Source organism: Prionailurus bengalensis, chromosome C1 (genome assembly GCF_016509475.1).
Source record: "Prionailurus bengalensis isolate Pbe53 chromosome C1, Fcat_Pben_1.1_paternal_pri, whole genome shotgun sequence".
NCBI lineage: Eukaryota > Metazoa > Chordata > Mammalia > Carnivora > Felidae > Prionailurus > Prionailurus bengalensis.
In genome coordinates, this window is record NC_057345.1 from 16,212,631 (window position 1) to 16,234,483 (window position 21,853).

At 56.0% G+C, this 21,853-nt stretch overlaps 1 protein-coding gene across 3 annotated transcripts in view; it reads right to left on the reverse strand.

The window, feature by feature from the left end:
- Positions 1–3,106: 3,106 nt before the first annotated feature.
- WNT4 (Wnt family member 4) overlaps positions 3,107–21,853 on the reverse strand; it is a 28,980-nt gene continuing 10,233 nt past the window's right edge. The window contains exons 1-5 of one of the 3 annotated variants that reach the window (XM_043574046.1): positions 20,306–20,803; positions 17,631–17,866; positions 7,024–7,155; positions 6,788–6,930; positions 3,107–6,121 (exon numbers count right to left, since the gene is read on the reverse strand). In XM_043574046.1, the coding sequence (XP_043429981.1) occupies positions 5,654–6,121; positions 6,788–6,930; positions 7,024–7,155; positions 17,631–17,778 (891 nt within the window). In that variant the 5' untranslated portion in view covers positions 17,779–17,866; positions 20,306–20,803 and the 3' untranslated portion in view covers positions 3,107–5,653. Of the gene's footprint in view, positions 6,122–6,787; positions 6,931–7,023; positions 7,156–17,630; positions 17,867–20,305; positions 20,804–21,853 lie in introns of those variants that run through there. The other 2 variants (XM_043574047.1, XM_043574045.1) reach the window with 2 other exon arrangements.

The window sequence follows — 21,853 nt, forward strand, 5'->3', positions numbered from 1 at the left end:
GATGGTCCCCGGCTGAAGGCTCTTGTAGGTGGAATCAAGAAGTGGGGAGCAGGAGTAGGGCCTTGTTTAGGGCCTGGGCTTTCCCAGCGGTTGCGAGGTAGGACTAATTACGTCCAATAATTCCTGGTCCAGGACCAGCCTGTGCCAGAGTTTGCTCTGGATCCTTCCTGCCTCCCTTGGTGCCATCCACCCAATTTGTCAGTCTCTGGATCTCAAGTTTCATCTTCTCCAGGATCTCCCTTTGTCTTCTTGGTTGTGGGGCTTCTTGCCTAGCCTTCCCAAGTCTGGGCGTGTTGCTTACGGGACTAGAGACTGGCCCTGCTCCACGGTCATATGCAGTCTGGTCTCCCACTAGACCACGGACCCCTTGAGGGCAGGGTCTGGGTCTGAATTGTCTCTCGGCTCCTGTGTCCAGCGTGGAGCTTGCAGTCCTTGGGTCCTGATCAGAGGGCCCGACCCCTCTGGACTTCAGTTGTTAGTCTGGCCAAGGCAGTGCAAGCCTGAGCTGGCCCCTCTCCCTCACAGGTGGCATGGGTAGGGGTGGGGGTGGGGGCTGAATCAGAGTATATGGCTCCTTGTGTCCAGCTTCCTCTTCCTGGCTGGCCCAAGGCTTGGGAACAGTGGCTGCCTTTCTGGGGCAGCCAGGGAGCCTGGCCAGAGTATGCTCTGTCGGGCACTGTCGGCTCTTCAGCAAGCCCTGGTCCTCCTCTTAACCTAGAGAAGGCCCCGGGTTATTGGTGTTATTCTTGGCGGACCACCGGGCCCCTCAGCAAACAGGGAGGCGAGTGTGCACCCGGCCTGGGCCTGTTTGTGTTGGCCTCGCCAGGCGGGGGATTAGCTCAGCTGGGCTGCTAATTGCCTCCGAAGTGCCGGCCGGGATGCTGACAAGGGCTGGGCCTTTAGGCCCCTCCTCCCCGGCAGGCACTATGCCAGGCTTGGGGGCCCGGCCCAGGAGGGCCCCTTCTCTCCCCTGTCAGCGCCTGCTTGGCCTAGACCCTTGAGATGCGGGCAGGGGGTCACCAGGGCTGGCGGCTCAGGAAGGAGTGGGGGGAGATGCCTATGAAGTCATTGCCTGGGCCAGGGCAGGCCATGCTCCGCCCCTTCCCCCACACCCCTCAGACCCCCTCCCCCTTTCTTGAGTCAGACGCCTTCTGAAGCTCGGCACTTTCTCCTTTTGCCAGGAAGCTGCTGGGCTCCTCTGCCCAGATGCCCTCTGGTCCCTCAGCACTGTCCTCTCTCTCTCCTTGTGTGTTTCCCTCTCTGTTCCTGTGTGCCAGTCTTCCCAACTTTCTGCTTTTTCCTTACTGTCTTTCTCAGTCTTTCTCAGCCCCTCTCAGTTGCCCGGAACGCTGTACTTTCTACCCCTCTGCCTGCCTGTGTTCTTGCCCCTTTCTTGGCCCAAGACCTCAAACTCTGCCTCTGGTCTCCCCAGATGTCTCTTGGGCCACTGGCTGTCCAGCAGGGGCTGAGAAGGACGTCCGCTTTATCACAGCCTCACAGCCTTTCTCAGAGACCTTCAGGCCTGACTCGTGAGGACAGCTGTCAAGAATGGATCTGGACACAGGCTCTTTCCATGAGCTGACCTTGCCTCGGAGTCCTGAAAGCCTTCCATCCTCATAGGCAGAGCCCCTGGGCCCCACTACATGTGCTTCCTACAGCCCTGGAGCTCCTTCCTCCACTCCTCGGCCCCTGTTTCCTGTCCTAGCCCTGCTTCTCAGCCACATTGAGACCTGGGTTCAGCCTCTCCTGCTGGTGCCTAGGGGCAGCTTTGCCATTGCCTTGCTTGCTGCTGCCTGGGTATCCTCACCCCTGGGTTCTCTTGTCTCTGAGGACCTGGGGATTTCTGTCCTGAGGCATCTGTCGGTGTCTGATTTGGGGGATGGGGCCAAAGTAGGATCACCTGTCTTTAGCTCCTAACTCTCTCTGATTTCTTCCTTGTTTCATCCTTCTTCTGGCCTCAATTTTAGAGCCACCTTCACTGCCTCCTACATTCCTGAAAAGGGAAAAGAAACATTCATAACAGTAGCTGCCATTTGTTGAGCTTTACGTATTTTATTCAACATCCCCAAGAAATAGGTTCCATTACTATTTAGCCCCACTTGAAGTTGGAGCAAGGGGAATAGCCCCCTATTAATATCAGAGGAAGAAAATGAGACCCAGAGAGGGATGATGCGTTACCCAATTTTCCATACGGTGAAAAAGTGGCAGCACTGGAGTCTAACGTTCGATTGTAAAACCTGGGTCCTTTTCCCAGTTCTAGGAGATGGTTGGGTATGGAGACCATCACCTCTTTGTTCAGCCGTCTTTGACCCTCTGTGTCACCAGTTTCCCACTCTTGCTTGGCCCTGATTTAAGGATGAGGTGTCCTTTTCTCTCCACCCATCCTCCAGACCCTTCTCTCCCTCCATTGTCCCCTTCCCCAGTTCTTCACTAATCTGCGTGCACCTCTGCTGTCTTAAAAGCACTTGCTTCAACCATTCTATACCCCACTAAACTTTTGGAAAGCCAAGCACATAGCAGCCTAACTGCTTCCAGGCTGGTGTGAATTTGCTGCAGGGGGCGGGGACTGGGGGGACAACAGGGCATGTCTCCCTTGGTAAGCACTTCACTAGGCTGAGGTTCCTGAGAAGCCACCTTGGGTCTTCCCATCAGCTCTGGCTTGAGTTACATGCAGTTTTCCATCCAGAGTTCTCATCCTGACCAGGCTCCAATTCTGGAGTGGACTCATAGCCACAGGCCTTGGATCCCTGGCACGAACTAAGTTCCTTTCGATTTGGTCTTTACCTTCTCAGTTGGCACCCACTTCACCAGACCCTCCTCTGTCATTGTATTTGTTTATCCTCTATATCAACTCTCAAGAAGGGTTCTGAGGCCTTGGCTCAGGCCAAGGCTTAAATAGCTGATTGTGGCTCGATGAAATGCAGGTATAGCCTCATGTGTTAAAGGGGGATTCTTTTTCTGTGTGGCCATCAAACCAGTAGTTGAGACGGAAAGAGGGCCAGGAGGGTCCTCATATCTAGAATTCGTTAAGTAGTTGTCTGTGTTTTTCAGTGTCCTTCCCCACGTCTCTCTCCTCCCTTTTCTACAAAAGAAGTCACTTTCACAATTACAAGATAAAGAAATAATCATTTTATCGTGCATCAGACTATTTCATGGGGGTGTCACAATGGCAAGGGGCCTAGTATAAAAATTAGAGGATGGGGTATGGGCAGCAGAGGGGTAGCAGCATCCAGAGCTGGGGCTTATCTAGCCCTTGGCCTCAGAGGACATCACCTTTGCCTTGTGGAGACTAATGGAGAGAGTTTCGGGCAGGACTTGGAACCTCTGGCCAGCTTCCAGAGTGGGTGGGCTACGTAAGGCATGGGCCGGTTCCTCCTCTTTATTTGGGACAGTTGGGAGCTGGGTGTTTCCAAGGAAGCTCCATTTTCATGTAGCTGTGGGTCCCTTTGGCCTTTGGGGTGCTGGTGATGGTAGGACTGGGCAGAGGCTCCTAGATTCTAGTCTGCTTTACAGAGGCCATACCCTTCAGAACCCCAGGGTGGTCAGCTTTGAGCCCCCAGGCAGGTGGAAAGGTGAAGCGGTCTGTGAGCGGACACAGACCCTCTCATTTTTTCCTGGGGCAGTATCCATAATACCAGCATCCAGCCTGGACCTTCCAGTCCTCTGGCTCTGAGGACAGGATTTGGGGGTGGGGGAGAGTGGCTCTGCCCTGTCTCTGGAGGGGGAGGGGTCTCCCATGCTTTCTTTGTCTGGGTCTGGCCTCTGCCAGTGAGGGATAGCATTTTCCCTGGCACTGAGCAGACAGCTGAACAGAGCCTGCCAGAGGAGCAGTGAGTCCAGCTGGGCCGCTGTGGGGACACTTAGTGGGCTCAGCTTTCATCCACATCAGAGCCTGCCGGCCCCAAGATTACCCCTCATTCCAGTGTGGCTGCAGCATCTCACTTGGTTTTGGCCTTCTTGGATGGACGTTGAGCAGAGAGTTTGGCTTGGGGCCAAGGGTGTTGACCCTTTCTTCGTGAGGAAGCCAGCACCAGGAGGCACAAACCACAAGGCCTGGAAGAGAGCTTCTACAGGCCGGAACCCATATTCTCAATCTGGGACTTTGAATTCAGACATGGAGCCCTGGAACCAAGAGCTTGGGGTCTGAGAATCTCCAGCTGGGGATCCCAGAGCTCGAGATCTCGAACCAGGAGCCTGGGGCCCCATTAAGGGGGCAATTTGGAGACTGAGCTGACAGCGAGCTCCTATGGTGGTTGGGAGCCCACCTGAGAAGCAGCAGTGGGGTCAGGCCGAGTCTTGCTGTGTGCATGTCCTGGTCACAGAAGTTTGGGCTGTGCTCCTGCTGGTTTGGCTGGGGCGCAGGGCCAGGCCCAGGCTGCTGGTGATTTCTCTGGGGGGCTCTTCTTCAGTGCCCAGGGTACCTGGGGGCAGGGTCGCCTCAGCTGCGGACACCTCACTTCGCCAGCCTTCTAGCTGTCCATCTTCTGCGCCCTGGAGCCATGTGGCTGCTTGTCTAGCCTGTGGTCTGTGGCTTCTGCTACTTCCTGGCCCCACTTCCTCCCCAAGGAGACCTCCAGTTCCTGGGCCTTTGGGTAGGGCGCCCAGGAGGAACCTTGTCTGGAGGGCTCTTCTGGCTGTGCTTCTGATTAGCGTGCTCTGGGACCTGGCTGAGCAGTGCCCCGTCTGCTGTAAAATGGGCACAAGCATCTCTGTCTTGTGCGCCTCCCGGGACTGTTGTGATCGTCCTATGGGATGGCCCAGTACAGGGCTCAGACCATGGTATTTGCTCAGTAAATTCAGTTCAGTGAGTGAAATAATGGGTGGGACAGGGCTTTTCCACTGGCCGGGTTCCTCTGCATGTGTGATGTCCATTCTTCGTCTCACAGACGAGTGGCACTGTGAGGAGACACGTCTAGAGGTGTCGCTGCAAAGGCCTGGCTGGGACCTCTGGTCCAAGATGGCAGCTGGTGCTCCTGTCTGGGAGTGACCAGGGAGTGGCGGCTTTGACTGGGGAGGCTGGGTGGGCTGGGCTCCAGGGTGGGACTAGCACCTTCTCTTGCCCTTGTCTCGCCTGCTCTTCCTGCCTGGAAGGTCCCACAGAGACTGAACCTCCGGCCGCCCGTGGAGGGCCAAACGAACCCTTTGCCCTTGAGCTGGTATCTGCCCGTTCCCTTTCCAGGGGCCTGGGAGACCAGGCTGAAGCTGCCAGGGGCCGGTGTGTACGTGCAGGGGTGCAGCTTCCCTCGAGATGGCACTGATTTCCCCCTGCCATAGGGCCGCCTCCTTCCCTACATGGCAGGGTCAGTAGGCATGTGACCAACGCTCCTCGTTACCCAGCTGAAGTCTGTGAGTAGAAAAACAGATGCAGTTAACAACCGAGTGGTCAGCAGTGGCCACATGTGGACAGCCAGAGGCACGAGCGAGATCCCTTTGGTCAGTGGCGGCCACAAAGGCCCAGGCTTCGAGGAGGCCCTGGCTGGTGCCCTTGGGGCCGCCCGCCTGGTTTCAGCAATAAATAACAGGAGGACCCAAAAACCAAACCAAAACAAAAAGTACAGCCAGTATCCCTTGGGGTAGGTGCGGGGGCGCTGTTTAAATTACCGGCCTCCCTCGGGCCGCGAGCTGGTTGCTGGCGCGGGGCTGACGCTGCCTGTCACCGGCACGTGTGCAGCTCCACCAGCCGCTGGCACTGCCGGCACTTGACGAAGCAGCACCAGTGGAATTTGCAGCTGCAGCGCTCGGCCAGCTCCACCTGGGCCGTGTGGAAGCCCCGGCCGCAGCACAGCAGCTCGCAGCCGTCGATGGCCTTGGACGTCTTGTTGCACGTGCGGCCCCTCGTGCCCAGCACGCCGCTGCGCACGTCCTGCTCGCAGAAGTCCGGGCTGGGCTCCAAATACACCAGGTCCTCATCCGTGTGCGGCTTGAACTGTGCGTTGCGCGGCACCAGCGCCCTGGAGGAGCCCACGCGGCGTGGCTCCACCTCGGTGGCGCCGTCGAACTTCTCTTTGAGTGCGTGGCCCACCTGGCGGAAGGGCGGCACGGCTCGCCAGCACGTCTTTACCTCACAGGAGCCCGACACCCCGTGGCACTTGCACTCCACCCGCATGTGTGTCAGGATAGCCTGCAGGGGGCGGGGAGGGGAGAGGGGCCATCAGGAGACGGCCGGCGGGGAGGCTGGGGCGGGGCCTGGGACCCGGGGCGGGGCCGGGGACGGGGACGGGGGACGGGAGCACGGGCGTCCTGCTTCCTGCTTCCGGAGTGAGCACCACCCGCCGTCTGCCAGGGTGGGCTGGTGGGCTGTGTTGGGGACGTGGGAGACCTTGTCCCTGCCCTTGGGGCACTTGCAGTGACAGAGGAGAAACCTCCCGAAGGGCATCGTTCTGGAACTGCGTGGTGAGGGACACGATGGGGGGCAGGACGGGAGAGGTGCGTTGAGTCTGCAGGGGAACCTCGAGCAGGAGCAGGAGCAGGAGCAGGAGCAGGCAGCCAGTATCCTAGTTAACGCACACGAACTGTGCATCGACACGAGGTTCAGATCCTGGCTCTGCTGCTTATTAAGGGGGTGTGTGTGTGTCGTACGTGCTTCTGTGACACCTGCTCACCTGTCTGCTCCCCCACCCGCCGCCCCTACCCCTCCGGCCCACGCAAGTGCTGGTGGGAGCCTACGCAAATGTTCCCGAGTGGCGCGAGGGTGGGAGAGTGTTCCAGGCGCCCTGCCCAGCCCGCCCCCGCCCCCGCCCCCGCCCCCGCCCTGGTGGTGGTAGTGGCAGGAGAAGCGCCACCCTACCTTCCTGCCAGCCTCGTTGTTGTGGAGGTTCATGAGGGCGCGGCTGGATGAGGCCCCCTTGCTTCTCTCCCGCACGTCCACGAAGGACTGGGAGAAGGCCACGCCATAGGCGATGTTGTCCGAGCATCCCGACCACTGGAAGCCTGTGCAGGGGGTGCACAGTGGCGGTGGTGAGTGAGGGCAGGGCCGCCCCTCTTCCCCCTCCCCTCCCGCCCCACCCCACCTCCCACACTTACCCTGCGGGCTGACTCCATGTACCGTCCGGTCACAGCCACACTTTTCCAACTCCCCGCTGCTGCATGCCCGCGTCACCGCGAAGGCCACACCTGCTGAAGAGATGGCGTACACGAAGGCCGCCTCCCGGGTCCCTGTGGGAGGCAGAGGGAGGGCAGGGCTGGGTCCTGGGGCTCCGCCCGGCTCCTTCCTTTGTCGTGGGGAGTGGTACCCGGGAGGCAGGCCTGCCTGACGGCTAGGAGGTACCCCGGCCGTGTGTGTGTGTGTGTGTGTGTGTGTGTGTGTGTGTGTGTGTTCTGCCCGGACCAGCCACCGACTGCACTTGCTGCGTCCCAGGTGCTGCTCGCCGTTGCACGTGTGCCGATCGGCTCGTGTGCACAGCACCCGTGAGGTAAGGAGTCTACGGACGGATCAGCCACCTCGTCCCGGGTCACACAACACATGGCTGAGCAGGCAGACAGTCCAGCCGCAGTGCCCCGACTGGACTGAGGACACCGTGGTCACAGCCCCTCTCCAGGGCGCGTGGTTAACATCATCAGGGGAGACAGGACAGGTGCACAGAGTGGAGCCGACTTACCGAGACTGCCAGGGCCCTGAAACAGCAGAGCCGGACCACCAGCCCAGGTCTGGCATCTTTTAAAACCTGCATTCTATTTGTGCCTACCCTCCAGCTGCCCCCCGTGCCCCGAGGGGGTCCCCCTGCACTATCAACCCGCCCCAGCCCTTTCTGCTGAGGCCGTTTTGCTTCCTTCCACCCCTGTGACAGTAAATCGTAATAGTGACAGTCCCTACTGTTTACCAGGACCAGTGCTGAGGAGAGGATGCCCCCTGCTACTGGGGAGCCATATTTGTGCCCATTTCACAGATGGTAAAGTGCGGCTTTGGGGAGAGGAAGCGATTTGTTCCCAGTCACCCAGCAAGGAGGTGACAGAACCAGGACTCAAACACAGGTCCGTCTGCCTCTGCTGCCTGTTCTTCCCCTTCTGCCCCCTGACTTCTTAGCAGTCCTGTCTTGGTGCCTTGTCCTCGCCCCCTGCCTGAATGGGTGTTTTTATCCTCCTAGGAACTGTGCCTCAGGGTGTAGCTGCTGCGGAGCCTCTTTCTGGGCCTGTGGGTGGTGCTGGTGGTGCGTGTAGTGCACGTGCACGTGGCTCGCTGGGTGTGTGACCAGACAGGCCCTGCTCCTCTTCTGGGTTCTGTGAGGGCCTCTGTGTGCCCGTGACTGTCCCTCTGTCTCTTGCTGGAGTGTCTGTGTCCGCAGGAGTGGAGGGGGTGGGTTTTGGCCCCGTGGTTGGCAATTACCACCGTGACACCCAGGCCTGTGCTCTTGGCTGCCCCCGGGAGCAGTTGCCGTGGTCAGATGGAAACAATCACCTCCTCTGTGCCCACGTCTGTGGACAGGCAGCAGAAGCCGAGCGCTGGGGTGGGGGGCGGCTCAGGCCCCGGTGGCTCCGGACAACCTGTTCTGTGTTCCGCCCTTGAACTGGGGGTACCGCCCACCACCCACTTCTCCACTGCCCACCCTCTGTCCTGGCTTGGCCATTCTGGGCCAGCATCGGAGGCCTTGGCCAGAGCCACGGGACCTCGACGGCCTGAGGTGGAATCCTCTCCAAGTTAATCGAGGCTAATAACAGGATCATGTTGGTTGGTTTTGTGCTGTGGCCGCCCAAAGAGGGACGACTTTAGTTTCTGGTATTTCTGGTATTTCCAGGCCTGAACCAGCACAGATCTTCGCCCCAAAGACCAAGGGGGAAGGGAAAGCGGGAGATAGGGCCAATGGGACTGGTAAGGTGGCCCCAGCGCTCGGCTGGGCTTGGTCCTTACTCCTGCTTCTCCGGACTCTCCGGCAGCCCCTGGTCCTCCCTGGATATCTGGGCTCCTCTCCTTCCCTGAGTGGTGGTAGCCCTGGTGTGCAAGGTTCCCTGTCAGTTTGTTCAGGGAGACCTCTGCCTCATTCCCCAAACCAACATCCATCTACCGGGACTCCAGATCCCCCTTGCCCCAGCCTTGGGTACAGGACCCTCTGGTTTTCTCAGCTTGGGAGTGGGCCTGAAGGAAGAGATCGTGGAGGGAAAATCATAAGAGCTAAAGCTTATAGAGAGCTCCCTCTGTGCTGGGCACTGACTAAGCACTTCACATAATTTATATACTCTTCACCCCAACCCTATGGAGAGGAGACTTTTCATCCTCTTTTTATAGACGAAGAAGCTGAGGCACCGAGTAGTGAAGCAACTTGACCAACAATACCCAGTCAGGAAGTGGCAGAACTAGAATGTGAACTCAGGAAGTTTGGCTGCAGAGCTTTCAACCTTGACATTGTCCTCGTGGAGCCCAGAGCCTGCAGGAATACACCTGCAGTGGATTGCTTCCTACCTCCTGTGTGTGAAGCCAGGATGGGCTTTCTTAGGTCTGCCCTAAATCTTAAGTTCTGTAGGACAAGTTCAGTCCCATTTGTGGGCTCCTTACTGGGAGATGGTGAGCAGTTGGCCCGTGCTCCACACCGGAGGCCCCAGAAGGCCTGGAGAATGTGGCCAAGCCACCATGCCCCTAAGGCCCATAGCAGTGGCTCCAGCAGCCTTTTCTAACTGGCTCTGGGTCCCAGCCCTTTGACTCCAGGGCTGCGGCCCCTCCTTGCTCCTCTCCTCTGCCTGGGTGTCCAGGCTGGAGCCTTGCTCACTAGCGGGGCACCTGGCAGAGACCGCCGTGACAGAAAGGGACTGTGGCGTTCCTGCAAGCCTAGCAGAGGGAGATCCCCACATGTCACAGAAGATAGCTGCCCCCTGGTCGGGGGGTGGGGGGGTGGGGAGGGGAGGGTTGCCTGTTCCAGCTGCAGCAGGGAGACAGATCTGGCTTTGTCCTCCTGGGACATCAGAGCTGGTGGTAAGGCAGACCCCTCGGTGCCAGTAGCTGCCCTGCAACCTGCTTGGCCTTCCATGAAGCCATTTGCCACACCCCACACCCAGCTCCTTTCTTCCTCCTCCCCGGGCTCCAGCGTGTGGAGCGGAAGTGGCTCTGCTGGGTCCCACCTCAGTGGCATCTTTTCAAGGTGCCAGGGCTGCCTGGGGTTGGGAATTCAGAGGGGTCCTGTGGACCCAGTAATAGCTCCCCTTTCTGAGGGCCTACTAAGCGCCAGGGCCTTTCCAAGTGCTGTCTATGGCTCACGACAAATGGGGCACCCAGCTCTCTCCAGCTCTGTTCTGGAGGAAGGAGTGAGGCCCTGGGGTCCAGGTCCCTCAGCCGGTCAGCGGCTCAGCGGGAACCAGAACCGAAGCCTGGGTGAGTCAAAGCCCGTACCCTTCTGAGCATGTCACGTGCGATGCCCCCCACCCCCCCTGCCCCGATGTGGGAAGGAAGGACATTCAAGTAGGAAGAAGTGTTTGGAGAAGAAGCCGTGGATGCCGAGTTGGGCTTAAAAGAAGCCATGGACATAGTGGTCCCCTGGGCACCAGGCTGGGGTCCTGGTGGGAGGGCCATTTGAGCATAACTCACGTGTTTCCAAAACAGACCCAGGGAGGGAGTCCTGGGAAGTGGGGCAGGACAGGCCCTGGTCTTTGAGAAAGACACTGCCCTGTGCTCTCCCCTTCCCTGCCCCCAGCCTGCCCTCCCAGTTTCCTTTGTTCTCTTAGCTACAAAAGCTCACCTTTTCTTGAAACCACCTGTAGGAAGCCTCTTTGGATTTAAGAGATGATGTAGCACAGAGGAAAGAGTAAATTAAGACTCTTACTAGCGGCATGACTGTCCTCTCTGAGCCTCATTATCCCAACTCTAACAAGGGCGAGATAGTGCTGCCCAGACAGGCCAGACCCCACACTTCTCCCACATTTCCTGCCCTCTGTCTTGGACCTCCCAGGGCTCCTGGTGCTCTCACTGGCCTGCCTGCCCCCAGGATCAGAATCAGGCTGCAGGTGGTTTTATCATCTAAGTGTGTTGCTTGTTTGCCTGGCCAGGCTGTCCCCATACTTCTTCTTTGCCCCCTAGCACCCAGCACAGGGTGGTGCACAGAGCAGCCCTTGGAGACAGGGATGAATATTGGGAGAGTCTGGATGCTCAGGCAGCAGGACTAAGATCTGTTCCTTGCCCTGCTACTTCCTAGATGTGTGATTTCAATTTTCTTGTCCATAGAACGGGGGCTGATGAAAGCACTGACCTCAACGGGTGGTTATGGGAACCTAATGAGGTAAAATACAGAACATGCTTAGTCTAGTCCCTGGCACATAATGGGCACTTGAGACATATTTTGTGATTATTGTCGTGATTAATGCCATTTTATTCATTTGTGAGCAGGGATCATTAGGGTGCTTACACCCTGAAGGCCAGGCAGTCAACTGTGTGTTTGCCATCGGGCTAAAAGCTTCCTTAGGGCAGAGACACTTCCTCCCTTGCTTGCTCCCTCACCAAACATTTATTGATCATCCACTGCAAGCCCGGTCCTATGCTACACTCCAGGGAAAACGAGGTAGATTTGTCCTTAAGGAACTCCCAGTGGCGGAATGTCTCTGGGAACCCCCCCCCCCATAACTTAATCTGATGGCACCTAAAGGCTGGCCTGGAGGTCACCCAGAAAGAAGGCATGTTCTCACCTTCCCTGGGCCCAGCACAATGCCAGTATGGAGGATCAAGGTGAGAAGACAGGTTTTGGTAAGTCACAGCCTAGGACTGAAAAGTGTTTACTTCTTAACTCTAGTCTGATGTTACAGTCAGTTAGGTGTCTGGATGATGTTAGACACGCAGAGGTTGGGAAGGTGGGCCTGGGTTTGAGTCTTCACTTTGCTTCGGCCAATGCACCCCATCGCCTCGCAACCATGGCAGCCAGAGGCTGGAGGGCCTCAAGGCTCATTGAGTCCCCTCTCCCTTGGTCAAGGTCACAGAATGAGATGCAGGGAGGCAGGCAGAGGCACGGCATTGCCCACAGAAGGAGGGAAGAGGAGAAGAGGAGTTTGCATTGCTTTGTCCACCTCTCCCTGCCATGCTTGGGCCAGCCTGCTCTGAGACTCCAGTGTATCCTGTTCATGGCGACCTTGAACCCTGGCCAGACTCTGTGGCTTTCCCTCCTGTCCTCAAACCTTTTTTGTCCATTCAGCACATATTTATCAGTGGCCTACCATGTGCGTAGACTCTAGACTCTAGACTCTAGACTCTGGGACAAAGCAGTGACTAAAACGTACAGAGGCCATCCCACACCTGGCCGTAATGCCTCCTCGGCCAAGAACTGCCTCCTGCCCTCGTTCCCGGCCATCCCGGATGCTAATTTCCCCAGGTTTCTGGTGGATTTTTAGCCCGGAGCACACAGTTTGGCCCTCACTTACACGGTCCTCATTGTTCACCATTATTTTACCACCCATCTCACCTCAGTAGGCCAGGAGCAGGGTGGAGGTGGTGGGGTGCTGGGGTGTAGAGTTGGAGGCTGCGAGACCTCAGCAATGTCTGCCTGTGGGGCTCGAGTGCCATCCAGCCCTTCAGAGGCATCATCTCTGAATCCTGATGGAAATCCCAGGAGGTTGGTCCTGAGACTGTCCCCACTTTATGAGGCTAGGAGAGGGAACAGACCCTGCCTGAGATCTCAGGGCCAAGAGTTGGCAGGTCCCAGAGCTGGGGGTGTGTCACCACCCTCTGCTTGCTGGACCTCCCTTCTTGGCAGTAGAGTAGGGGCACGCCACACATTCAAGAGGGCGATCTGAGGCAAGATGGCACACAGGCGGCCGTCAGCAAAGGGTTTCCTTTTCTTCTCCAAGTATGGCTTGGCTCCTGGGCCTCCGCCATATCTGAGGCCATGACCCCAGCCAGGCAGCTGATGAATGTGGGCACCAAATCAAGCTCACCCTTGCCATCACCCCAAAAGCTGGTGGCCACCAAAGAGGCCTGCCCAGACTGGCTGCTGCTGTTGTAGCTGTCCCCAGTGACAGCAGCTGGTGATGAGGATGGCTTTTCTTGACGAGGGGTGGACACTCAGGGCTGCCACCCCCTGTGTCACGGGACCTTCGTGAGGGGCCCTATAAGGTAAGCACACATGCTGGTCTCACTGACAGGTGCCACTCGGAGTGATGCCACTCCTCCAAGGTCACGCCTGCCCATGCTTCCCCTGCAGGTGCCTCCTCTTGTGCAGTGGAGACAAATTAAGACTTTTCCAAGAGGACTCTTACCAGGGAAGAACATGAGAAATATAAGAGTGAGGATATGGATGAATAGGAAGAGATCAGACTCCTCCAGATGCCCCTGATGTCTGCCTGGTGTGTGGGTGCCTTGACTCTGCCTCGAGGGGGTTGGACGCTCAGCCAAGCCACTCAGACTTTAGTCTGGAGCAGATTTCAGCATTCCCAGTAGGATTCCCAGTGTTTCCCCAAACTTGCTGAGCCAGGGATGAGCCCTCCCTTGGTTCCTGCTGCAAACACAGGCGAGGAAGGCACTTTTCCATGGGGTTCTTCACTGGCTTCAGGCCAGCACCGAACCCATGCCTCCCTTTCTTTGCCCTTTTGTGTCCTTGCCCCGACTTGCTTTCTGTCATTGGATGACATCCATTGACTGTGTCCTCCATGCCAGGCTCTTCCAGGCATGGAAGAGGTAAAGGAGACAGGTAAAGGAAACAGGTAAAGGAGACATCACCTCGCCCCAGAACAGTTCAAGGTTTAGGAAAGTGGTGGGGTGGGGTGAGGGAACAGGCATTACAGTTTAGTAATGTGTAGTACTACAGTGTAGTAATGTGTAATGTGTAAAGGTGTAATGAAAGCTGTGTGAACACAGATGGTTTAGACGTGTGCATATGTGTGTGTCTGTATGTCTGTGTTAAGGGAGAGTGAGAGAGAGATTTGAGATAGAGAAATTGATAAGGCAGATGGGTTAAAATGTAAACAGTTGCTGAATCTAGGTAAAGAGCATTATGGGAATTCCTCATAGGAAAAACCAAGCTCGTACATACAGGGAACAGATTGGTTGGTTGCCAAAGGTGGGGTAGGGGGTGGGGAAGTAAGTGAAATGGGTGAAGGGGGTCAAAAGGTACAAACCTCCAGTTACAAAATAAGTAAGGCACGAGGATGTAATGTACAGCATGGTGACTGTGGTTAAGAATACTGTGTTGCATATTTGAAAGTTGCTAAGAGAGTGGATCTTAAAAATTCTCATAAGAAAAGGAAGGTGGACCTATGTGTGGTGATGAGTGCTAATCAGACCTACTGGGGTGATCATTTCGTAATATATACACATGTGGAGTCATTATGTTGTACACCTGAAATGAATATAATGTTGTATGTCAGTTATACCTCAATAAGAAAAGAAAACTAGCTGACTGAATAAATCCATCACCTGGAGATGAAAACAATGTTTTGTAACTTGCCTGTAGGTTTGAAATTAGATCAAAACGAAAAAAATACAGGGGTGCCCGGGTGGCTTAGTTGGCTGAGCGTCTGACTTTCGATACCGGATCAGGTCATGAGGTTGGTGAGTTCGAGCCCTGTGTTGGGGTCTGTTCTATCAGCACTGAGCCTGCTTGGGCTTCTTTCTGTCCCTCTCTCTTTGCTGCTCCCTCACTCATGCTCTCTCTGTTTCTCTCAAAAAATAAATAAACTTAAAAAAAATTACAAAAATATTGGCACAAAAACAGACACTCAGATCAATGGAACAGAATAGAGAACCCAGAAATGGACCCACAAACGTATGGCCAACTAATCTTTGACAAAGTAGGAAATAATATCCAATGGAATAAAGACAGTCTCTTCAGCAAGTGGTGCTGGGAAAACTGGACAGCAACATGCAGAAAAATGAACCTGGACCACTTTTTTACACCAGACACAAAAACTCAAAATGGATGAAAGACCTCAATGTAAGACAGGAAGCCATCAAAATCCTCGAGGAGAAAGCAGGCAAAAACCTCTTTGACCTTGGCCGCAGCAACTTCTTACTCACCACGTCTCCGGAGGCAAGGAAAACAAAAGCAAAAATGAACTACTGGGACCTCATCAAAATAAAAAGCTTCTGCACAGTGAAGGAAACAATCAGCAAAGCTAAAAGGCAAACGAAGGAATGGGAGATGTTTGCAAATGACATATCAGATAAGGGGTTAGTATCCAAAATCTATAAAGAACTTATCAAGCTCAACACCCAAAAAACAAATAATCCAGTGAAGAAATGGGCAAAAGACATGAATAGACACTTCTCCAAAGAAGACATCCAGATGGCCAACCAACACATGAAAAAATGCTCAACATCATTCATCGTCAAGGAAATACAAATCAAAACCACCATGAGCTATGCTCTTACACCTGTCAGAATGGCTAACATAAACAACTCAGGCAACAACAGATGTTGGCGAGGATGCGGAGAAAGAGGATTTCCTTTGCACTGCTGGTGGGAATGCAAATTGGCGCAGCCACTCTGGAAAACAGTATGGAGGTTCCTCAAAAAATTAAAAATGGAACTACTCTATGACCCAGCAATTGCACTACTAGGCATTTATCCAAGGGATACAGGTATGCTGTTTTGAAGGGGCACATGCACCCCCATGTTTATAGCAGCGCTATCAACGATAGCCAAAGTATGGAAAGAGCCCAAATGTCCATCGATGGATGAATGGATAAAGAAGATGTGGGATATACATACAATGGAGTATTACTCGGCAGTCAAAAAGAATGAAATTTTGCCATTTACAACTACGTGGATGGAACTGGAGGGCATTATGCCAAGTGAAATTAGTCAGAGAAAGACAAATATCCTATGACTTCACTCATATGAGGACTTTAAGAGACAAAACAGATAAACATAAGGGAAGGGAAACAAAAATAATATAAAAACAGGGAGGGGGACCAAACAGAAGAGACTCATAAATATGGAGAACAAACTGAGGGTTGCTGGAGGGGTTGTGGGAGGGGGGATGGGCTAAATGGGTAAGGGGCACTAAGCAATCCAGTCCTGAAATCATTGTTACACTAAAAGCTAACTAACTTGGATGGAAATTAAAAAAATAAATTAATTAAAAATAAATAAATAAAACATTACAAAATAATTTAAACATTACAAAAACAAATGAACAAGACACGAAAAAGCCCCCAGCACAAGCAAAAAGCTTCAGAGGAAAAAGCAACCACCGGTTTGTAGGAGCTGGGACAATGCCGGGTGGAGAAAGAGGGGTGAATATTTGGGGTGGAGGAAACAGCATGTACAAAAGCACGGGGGTGTGAAAGAGCCTGACACTCTGTTGATCTGTCCACCACTGCACCTAAAACACCAAACACCTACTGCATGCAAGGACCTTCCTGTGCTTGGGGTCTGCCGTTCGAGCCTAGAATTCGGGGCTCCTCAGACAGCAGGTCCCAGAACCTTGGCAGTGCACCATCGACCAAGGATATTCTCTGCTACCAGGCCACTCACTAGGTCTCTGCTGCTTCTCCAGAGCAGCGATATTTAGCAATGCCAAGCACGACGGTGCTTTTTGGCCTCTGCCAGCTCCCAGGAGAATTGCTTCCAAATTTCTATCACAGTTGGTTTCCAACAACATCCAAACGGTTTGCCACAAGCCCGGCAGCCCTCGCTGTCCAGGACCACAGGTGCCAAGACAAAGGTTGGCCCAGGCAATGCCCTCCTGCTGCCTAGCGAGTCAAAGGGCCCTGTCGACTGGTAGCAGCTCTGGAGTGTCAGTTTCAAGCTCAGGAAGTAGAAAAAGAGGCAGCTGGTTTAGAGCACTTCCTCGAGGGCAGTGGCTTGACCCAGTGACCTCTCAAGGAGCCTTCCAGTTGCATGGAACGTTCTCTGCCCTGCCCACCTTCCTCTGGCTTAAAGCCTTCTCAGATTTCTCATCTCTGCAGAGGGCCTAACTCAGGAAAGCTTTCTCCGAGCACCCGGCCCTGGCCAGGGGAGGAGTCCGCCCTCGTGCTCCCAAGCCTCCTGTGTTCCCCCCATCACAGCATTCTCTCACTGTGGGTGAGAGCAAGACCCTGGAGCTGGATTGCATGGGCTCAAGCCCTGGCTCTGCCACTTGCCAGCTCTGTGACGTTGGGTGAGTTGCTTAACCTCCACGTGCCTCAGTTTCTTCATTTGCAACATGGAACCTTATCTCCATGGCCAGATGAGTTAGTATGTACTGAAAACAGTGTCTGGTCCCTAGTTTGTGCTATCGGTGTGTAAGCTACTGCCCCTCCTGGGCTTGCCCTGATGCCAGGAGGACAGAAGCGGGGTCTGCTCTTTCCTGGTCTCAGAGCAGGACGTGCTGAGGCTCCCCACATGGCTCATCAAGGATACAGACGAATGAGGTGGGCTCCCTCAGGAGGCCCAGTGTTCGGGTAAAAACAGCATGGGGCTGGGGGTCTGGGCCAATCCATCCTTTCCCCTGCCTGAGCCTCAGTTACTTCCTCTGTAAAATGGCGACAGCAGCCTGGGGACCAAAACACTGCAGACTGTAGAGTGTTGCCCCGCACAGAGAACAGCACCCTTCTGCTGGCCCTCCCCCCGCAACGCCCGTTCTGGCCCCTCTGCCCGCCTCCATCGGCGTCCTCGTGACCGTCCGGCAGCGTGCTGGTTTAGCCCGGTAAGTGACAGACGGCTCTGGCCACTCATGAGCGCGTGGCTCCCCTGCCAAGGCAGTGCTCTCCCCCTGCCCCGCACCTCCCGCGAGCCCCTCCCTCACCTTGAGTCACCACCTTGCCGAAGACAGGCAGGGAGTCGAGCGTGGAGCAGTTCCAGCGCCGGTTCCGGAACTGGTACTGGCACTCCTCGATGGCGAGCTGAGCACCTCGGCGCACCGAGTCCATCACCTCAAGGTTCCGCTTGCACATCTGCACCTGCCTCTGGATCAGGCCCTTGAGCTTCTCGCACGTCTCCTCCTCCGAGATGCTCCCCACGGAGGACAGCTTGGCCAGGTACCTGGGGAGAAGGCGGCGGGGTGGAGTGTGGTGCAGCGATCCCTCCCCCTCTCTCTGCTGCCGGGACGAGGCTGTGCCCAGCCCAGGTCCCTGGGAGCTGACTCATCCCGGTGGTGGCTCGTGGCTGTGCCTTCTCTCTCTGGATCCAGCGACAGGCCCTCTTGCCTGGCTTTTGGGACCAGAGGGGGATGTGCCGTCTCATCATAAGAAGGCTTCCGCCCCAGCCAAAGCAGGCCAAAGCACTGAGAGGGACGCTGACGGAGCCCCCACGGGACCCCTCCTGGCCCAGGGTGGCCCCTGCACCAGCGTCTGTACCCCGATGTTACGCCAGACTTGGCCCCTGGGCTGTGACCCCTTCACGTCCCTCTAGCTGGGACGCTAGAACCGCTGCGCTCGTGTCTCTTTCCCCACCCCCAGGCAAGGACCCCAGTGAACGAAGCCCGCATTCTGGCTGCAAGGCCCAGACCCTCACTGCCAGCCACATCCCGGGGCACCAGACGGAGACCAGCATCAACTGCAGCTGGGGGACTCGAGATGATGAGTGTGTGGATGGTGGCAGGGGAGGAGGGCTTAAAAACAGAGTGTGCCGTGCTTGTCCCTCAGCCCCTGGAGTTTTTGTGGCTTGACGATGGGGCAACAATGCTGGTTCCATCTCATAGAATTATGGTGGGATCACAAGCTAGATACCTTATGTCAGGGAGCTCTGGGACCCGGCCTTTGGGGAGAAGGGGCTCTAAAGTGTCTACTTCAGGGGAGGACAGGAGGGAGCGCTGCTGTTCATTGGACACCCACTACGTGTCGTGCACGGTGGCGGTCACTATATTCTGCTGCACCCTTGCCTCCCATCTATGAGGTGGTAATTGTTATGCCCATTTTATGGATTCCAAAATGAAGGCTAAGAGGGTGACACAGATGGCAAGTGCCAGAGCTGAGCTTCAACCCCCTTCAAACCCTGTGGGTCTTCCCCCTGCCTGTCCTCCTCCATGGCAAGTTGAGGCTCTGTGTCACCTAAGGACAGACACTGTGATCGGGACCAGGAGGCCAGAGAGCCGGAAGCAAGACACATGAATGCTCACCAGGATGGGAGCAGAGCTAGGGAAAGGCCCTGTCGGAAGAAGTGGTCCCTCCCAAGGGACAGAGGTGTGCGTTGCCTGAACACCTACTAAGTGCCAGGTATGTTTCAGATAGGTGAAGTGACTGACTCGGGGTCACCTGGCTTGTCTAGTTTGGAGGCAGATCTGCTAGTTTGGAGCCCAGGTCTGGATAACCCCATGACTGTTCTAAGCACTGCCCCTCAGCCTGCCCCCCCTCCCCTCTAGCATCCTTGGCCAGGGCCAAGTGAACATAGTAGGTGCACAAGGGGGAGCTGAGTGCTGGGAGGAGAGCTGAGTGGTAACTCTGAAGGCCTCCTCTCCCTTTCCTTGCCCTCACTTCCCACCTGTTCAGTGGGACATGATCTGCTCCCCTCCCAGGGTGGGGCTGGCAGGGGCTGCCTTCCAGGTCCTTGGAGGAGCAACAGAGTACAGAGTATCACAGACTTCCAGAATGCTCCCTGACAGATAGTCTGGTCCATTATACAGGTGAGCAGAGTGAGGGAAAGGGGCCTTCCCACCGTCTCCCAGGAGGAAACTCAGAGCCTGGCTCTACCCTTAGTCTCGGTCACACAACAGGGGCTCGAAACAGAGAGCGAGTATCCTGCTGCCCCCGACTCTATAGTGAGCCAGTCCCCCACCAGGAGCTTGGCCAGCCACCCTGGTCTGGGGGAGCTTTCTAGGCATGGAGGTGGAGATGCTTGGAGGTGATGAAGCCGCACAAATTTCTTGTCCATAGAAGGATCAAGGGGGAAGGCCCACTCCATGGGACTCAGTTTTCTCATCTGTAACGTGGGGAAGTTACCACTGGTTCTGGCTAAGTCAAGGAACTGAGGTCAGAGCAAAAGGGGGTCCTGTGTGTGAAAGATGGGCTGACAGGGGGTCTGAGGCAGTAGGGCAGGAACTTGCCATTTGTTTGCCGAATGAAGTAAAGGAATAAATGATGAGCAAAGAAGTACACAGAAAGCCCTCTTAAAATATGGGACATTTTTATGACTACGGTAATAAGCACAGTTAGCTTTCATGCAGCTTAGGACCAGGCTAAGCACTTCGCTTACATTGTTGCATTTATCCTCCCAGCAAAGCCAACGGACCCCTGTTTTATAGAGGAGGAAACGGAGGCACAGACCCGTTACGTAGTTTGCCTTGTGTGCAAGGTCATCCAGCTCATAAGAGGTGGAGCAGGGACTTGAACCCGGTTTTGCCCAACTTCAAAGCCTTTGAAGTGGATACAATGCTGTTTTAAGTGGCTCGAGGACTAGAACTGGCCCCAGCAGGCAGGAGCTGCTGGGAGCCAGGTTTGCTCAACCTAAGGATGCTGGTCAAGGTGGAGACGATGGGCTGCCTACCGGTCGCCGAGTTCTCCTCCCCCGGAGGTGTGTGAGCAGCAGGTGGATTCTGTGTGTCAGGCATGGGGGCTGGCCCAGAGGAATGGTTCTCGAAGCCGGCTGAGCATCGAAACGTTTGTGGGGTTTGTTGAAAGTGCAGGTGCCGGGGCCTCGCTCCAGGCGGGGCTGGGTGGGCATCTGGGCTTTTGACACGTTCCCAGGAGCAGCTGTGAAGCCAGACTGGCCCTGGAGGGCACTTCAGGGGAAGCTCTTGGCCAACCACGGGGGATGTTTCCTTCTATGCCCGAGGGGGATCTGATTCTGGGACCCACTTTCCGCCTCACGGCTGCATCAGCCCCCCCACCTCCTGGTTGTGGGGCTTGAGTCTAGCTGTCTTTATCTAGAAATGGAGATAATGGTTCCTATCCCAGAGGGCTGCTGTGAGAAATGAAGGTGATTTGATGTGGTTGGTGCTGCCGGCTCTTAGCCGGGCCCACGGGACGTGTGCTGTAGCTGCGAGGATCCCCCCAACTTCCCTGGCAGCACACGGGTGAGTAGAAGGTGGGTGGTCTTGGGCTGAGACATCCAACCTTCCCTTCCTCTCCCTACATTCCTTGCTTCCTGGAGGCCCCCCCCCCCCCCCCCCCCGTCTTCTCTGCCAGGTCCTGCCTCAGGGATGCAGAGACTAGCAGGAGCCTGAGCCTCCCAGAGGGGAGACAAGGGTGGGAAGGTGGTGGAGGGGCAAGGGGAGGGTGCATCTGGAGGGGGAGGGGACACACTGGCTCCTCAGCCCTGTCTGGGAGCTCCCCTTGCCTGGGCCAGGTCCCCTATGGCCCTAGTCCCACCTGGTGCTCTTGGCCTGCAGGGGGCGCCAAGAGCCCAGCTACTGGCTGTGGGCCAGGTCCATGTTTGGGAGGCCACCGGTGAGGGGACAAGGCGTTGGGCCTCAAGTTGGATCCTTTCCTGCTCAGACCCAGACCTGGCCTCTTGAATAAGGGTGGGGTCCCCTATTCCCTGAAGGGCATGGGGGCACAGAGGTGGCCCCTGTTCCCTCTGCATCCAGCCGATGGGCCAGGTCAGGCTGTACAGGCTCCAGGCTCCTGGTGGAGGGAGGTGTTCAAGGGCAGGGCTTCTCTGGGTAGGGAATGCCGGCTGGGGAGGCCTGGCTGAGCTACCAGCCCACAGTGTGACCTTGGGCAAGTCCCTGCCTACCCGGAGCTTGGGTCCTCGTGGGGACACTAAACTGGTGGGCCTGTGAGACCTTTTCCCTCTGTCAGAGTGACAGTCCCTCTTCTACAGGGGGGGATGGAGGTGTCCAAGCCTCAAAGGCCTCAGGACCCCCTGCATTGAATGAGAAATAAAGTAGACCAGGGAACCCCCCACCCCTCTCCCCTAGGCTAGACTCAGTGAGGGGAGGCAGCCTGAAATAACCGTCCTACGGCTTTAGGGGCAGGCTGCTGGGTGGCCATGGCCGTGAGTCACTGGGACAGCTTCCAGGAAGAAGCTGAGAACCCTCTTCCGCTGAGGAGTGTGCCTGTCCCCCCCCTCCCCACGGCTGGCACCAGTGCC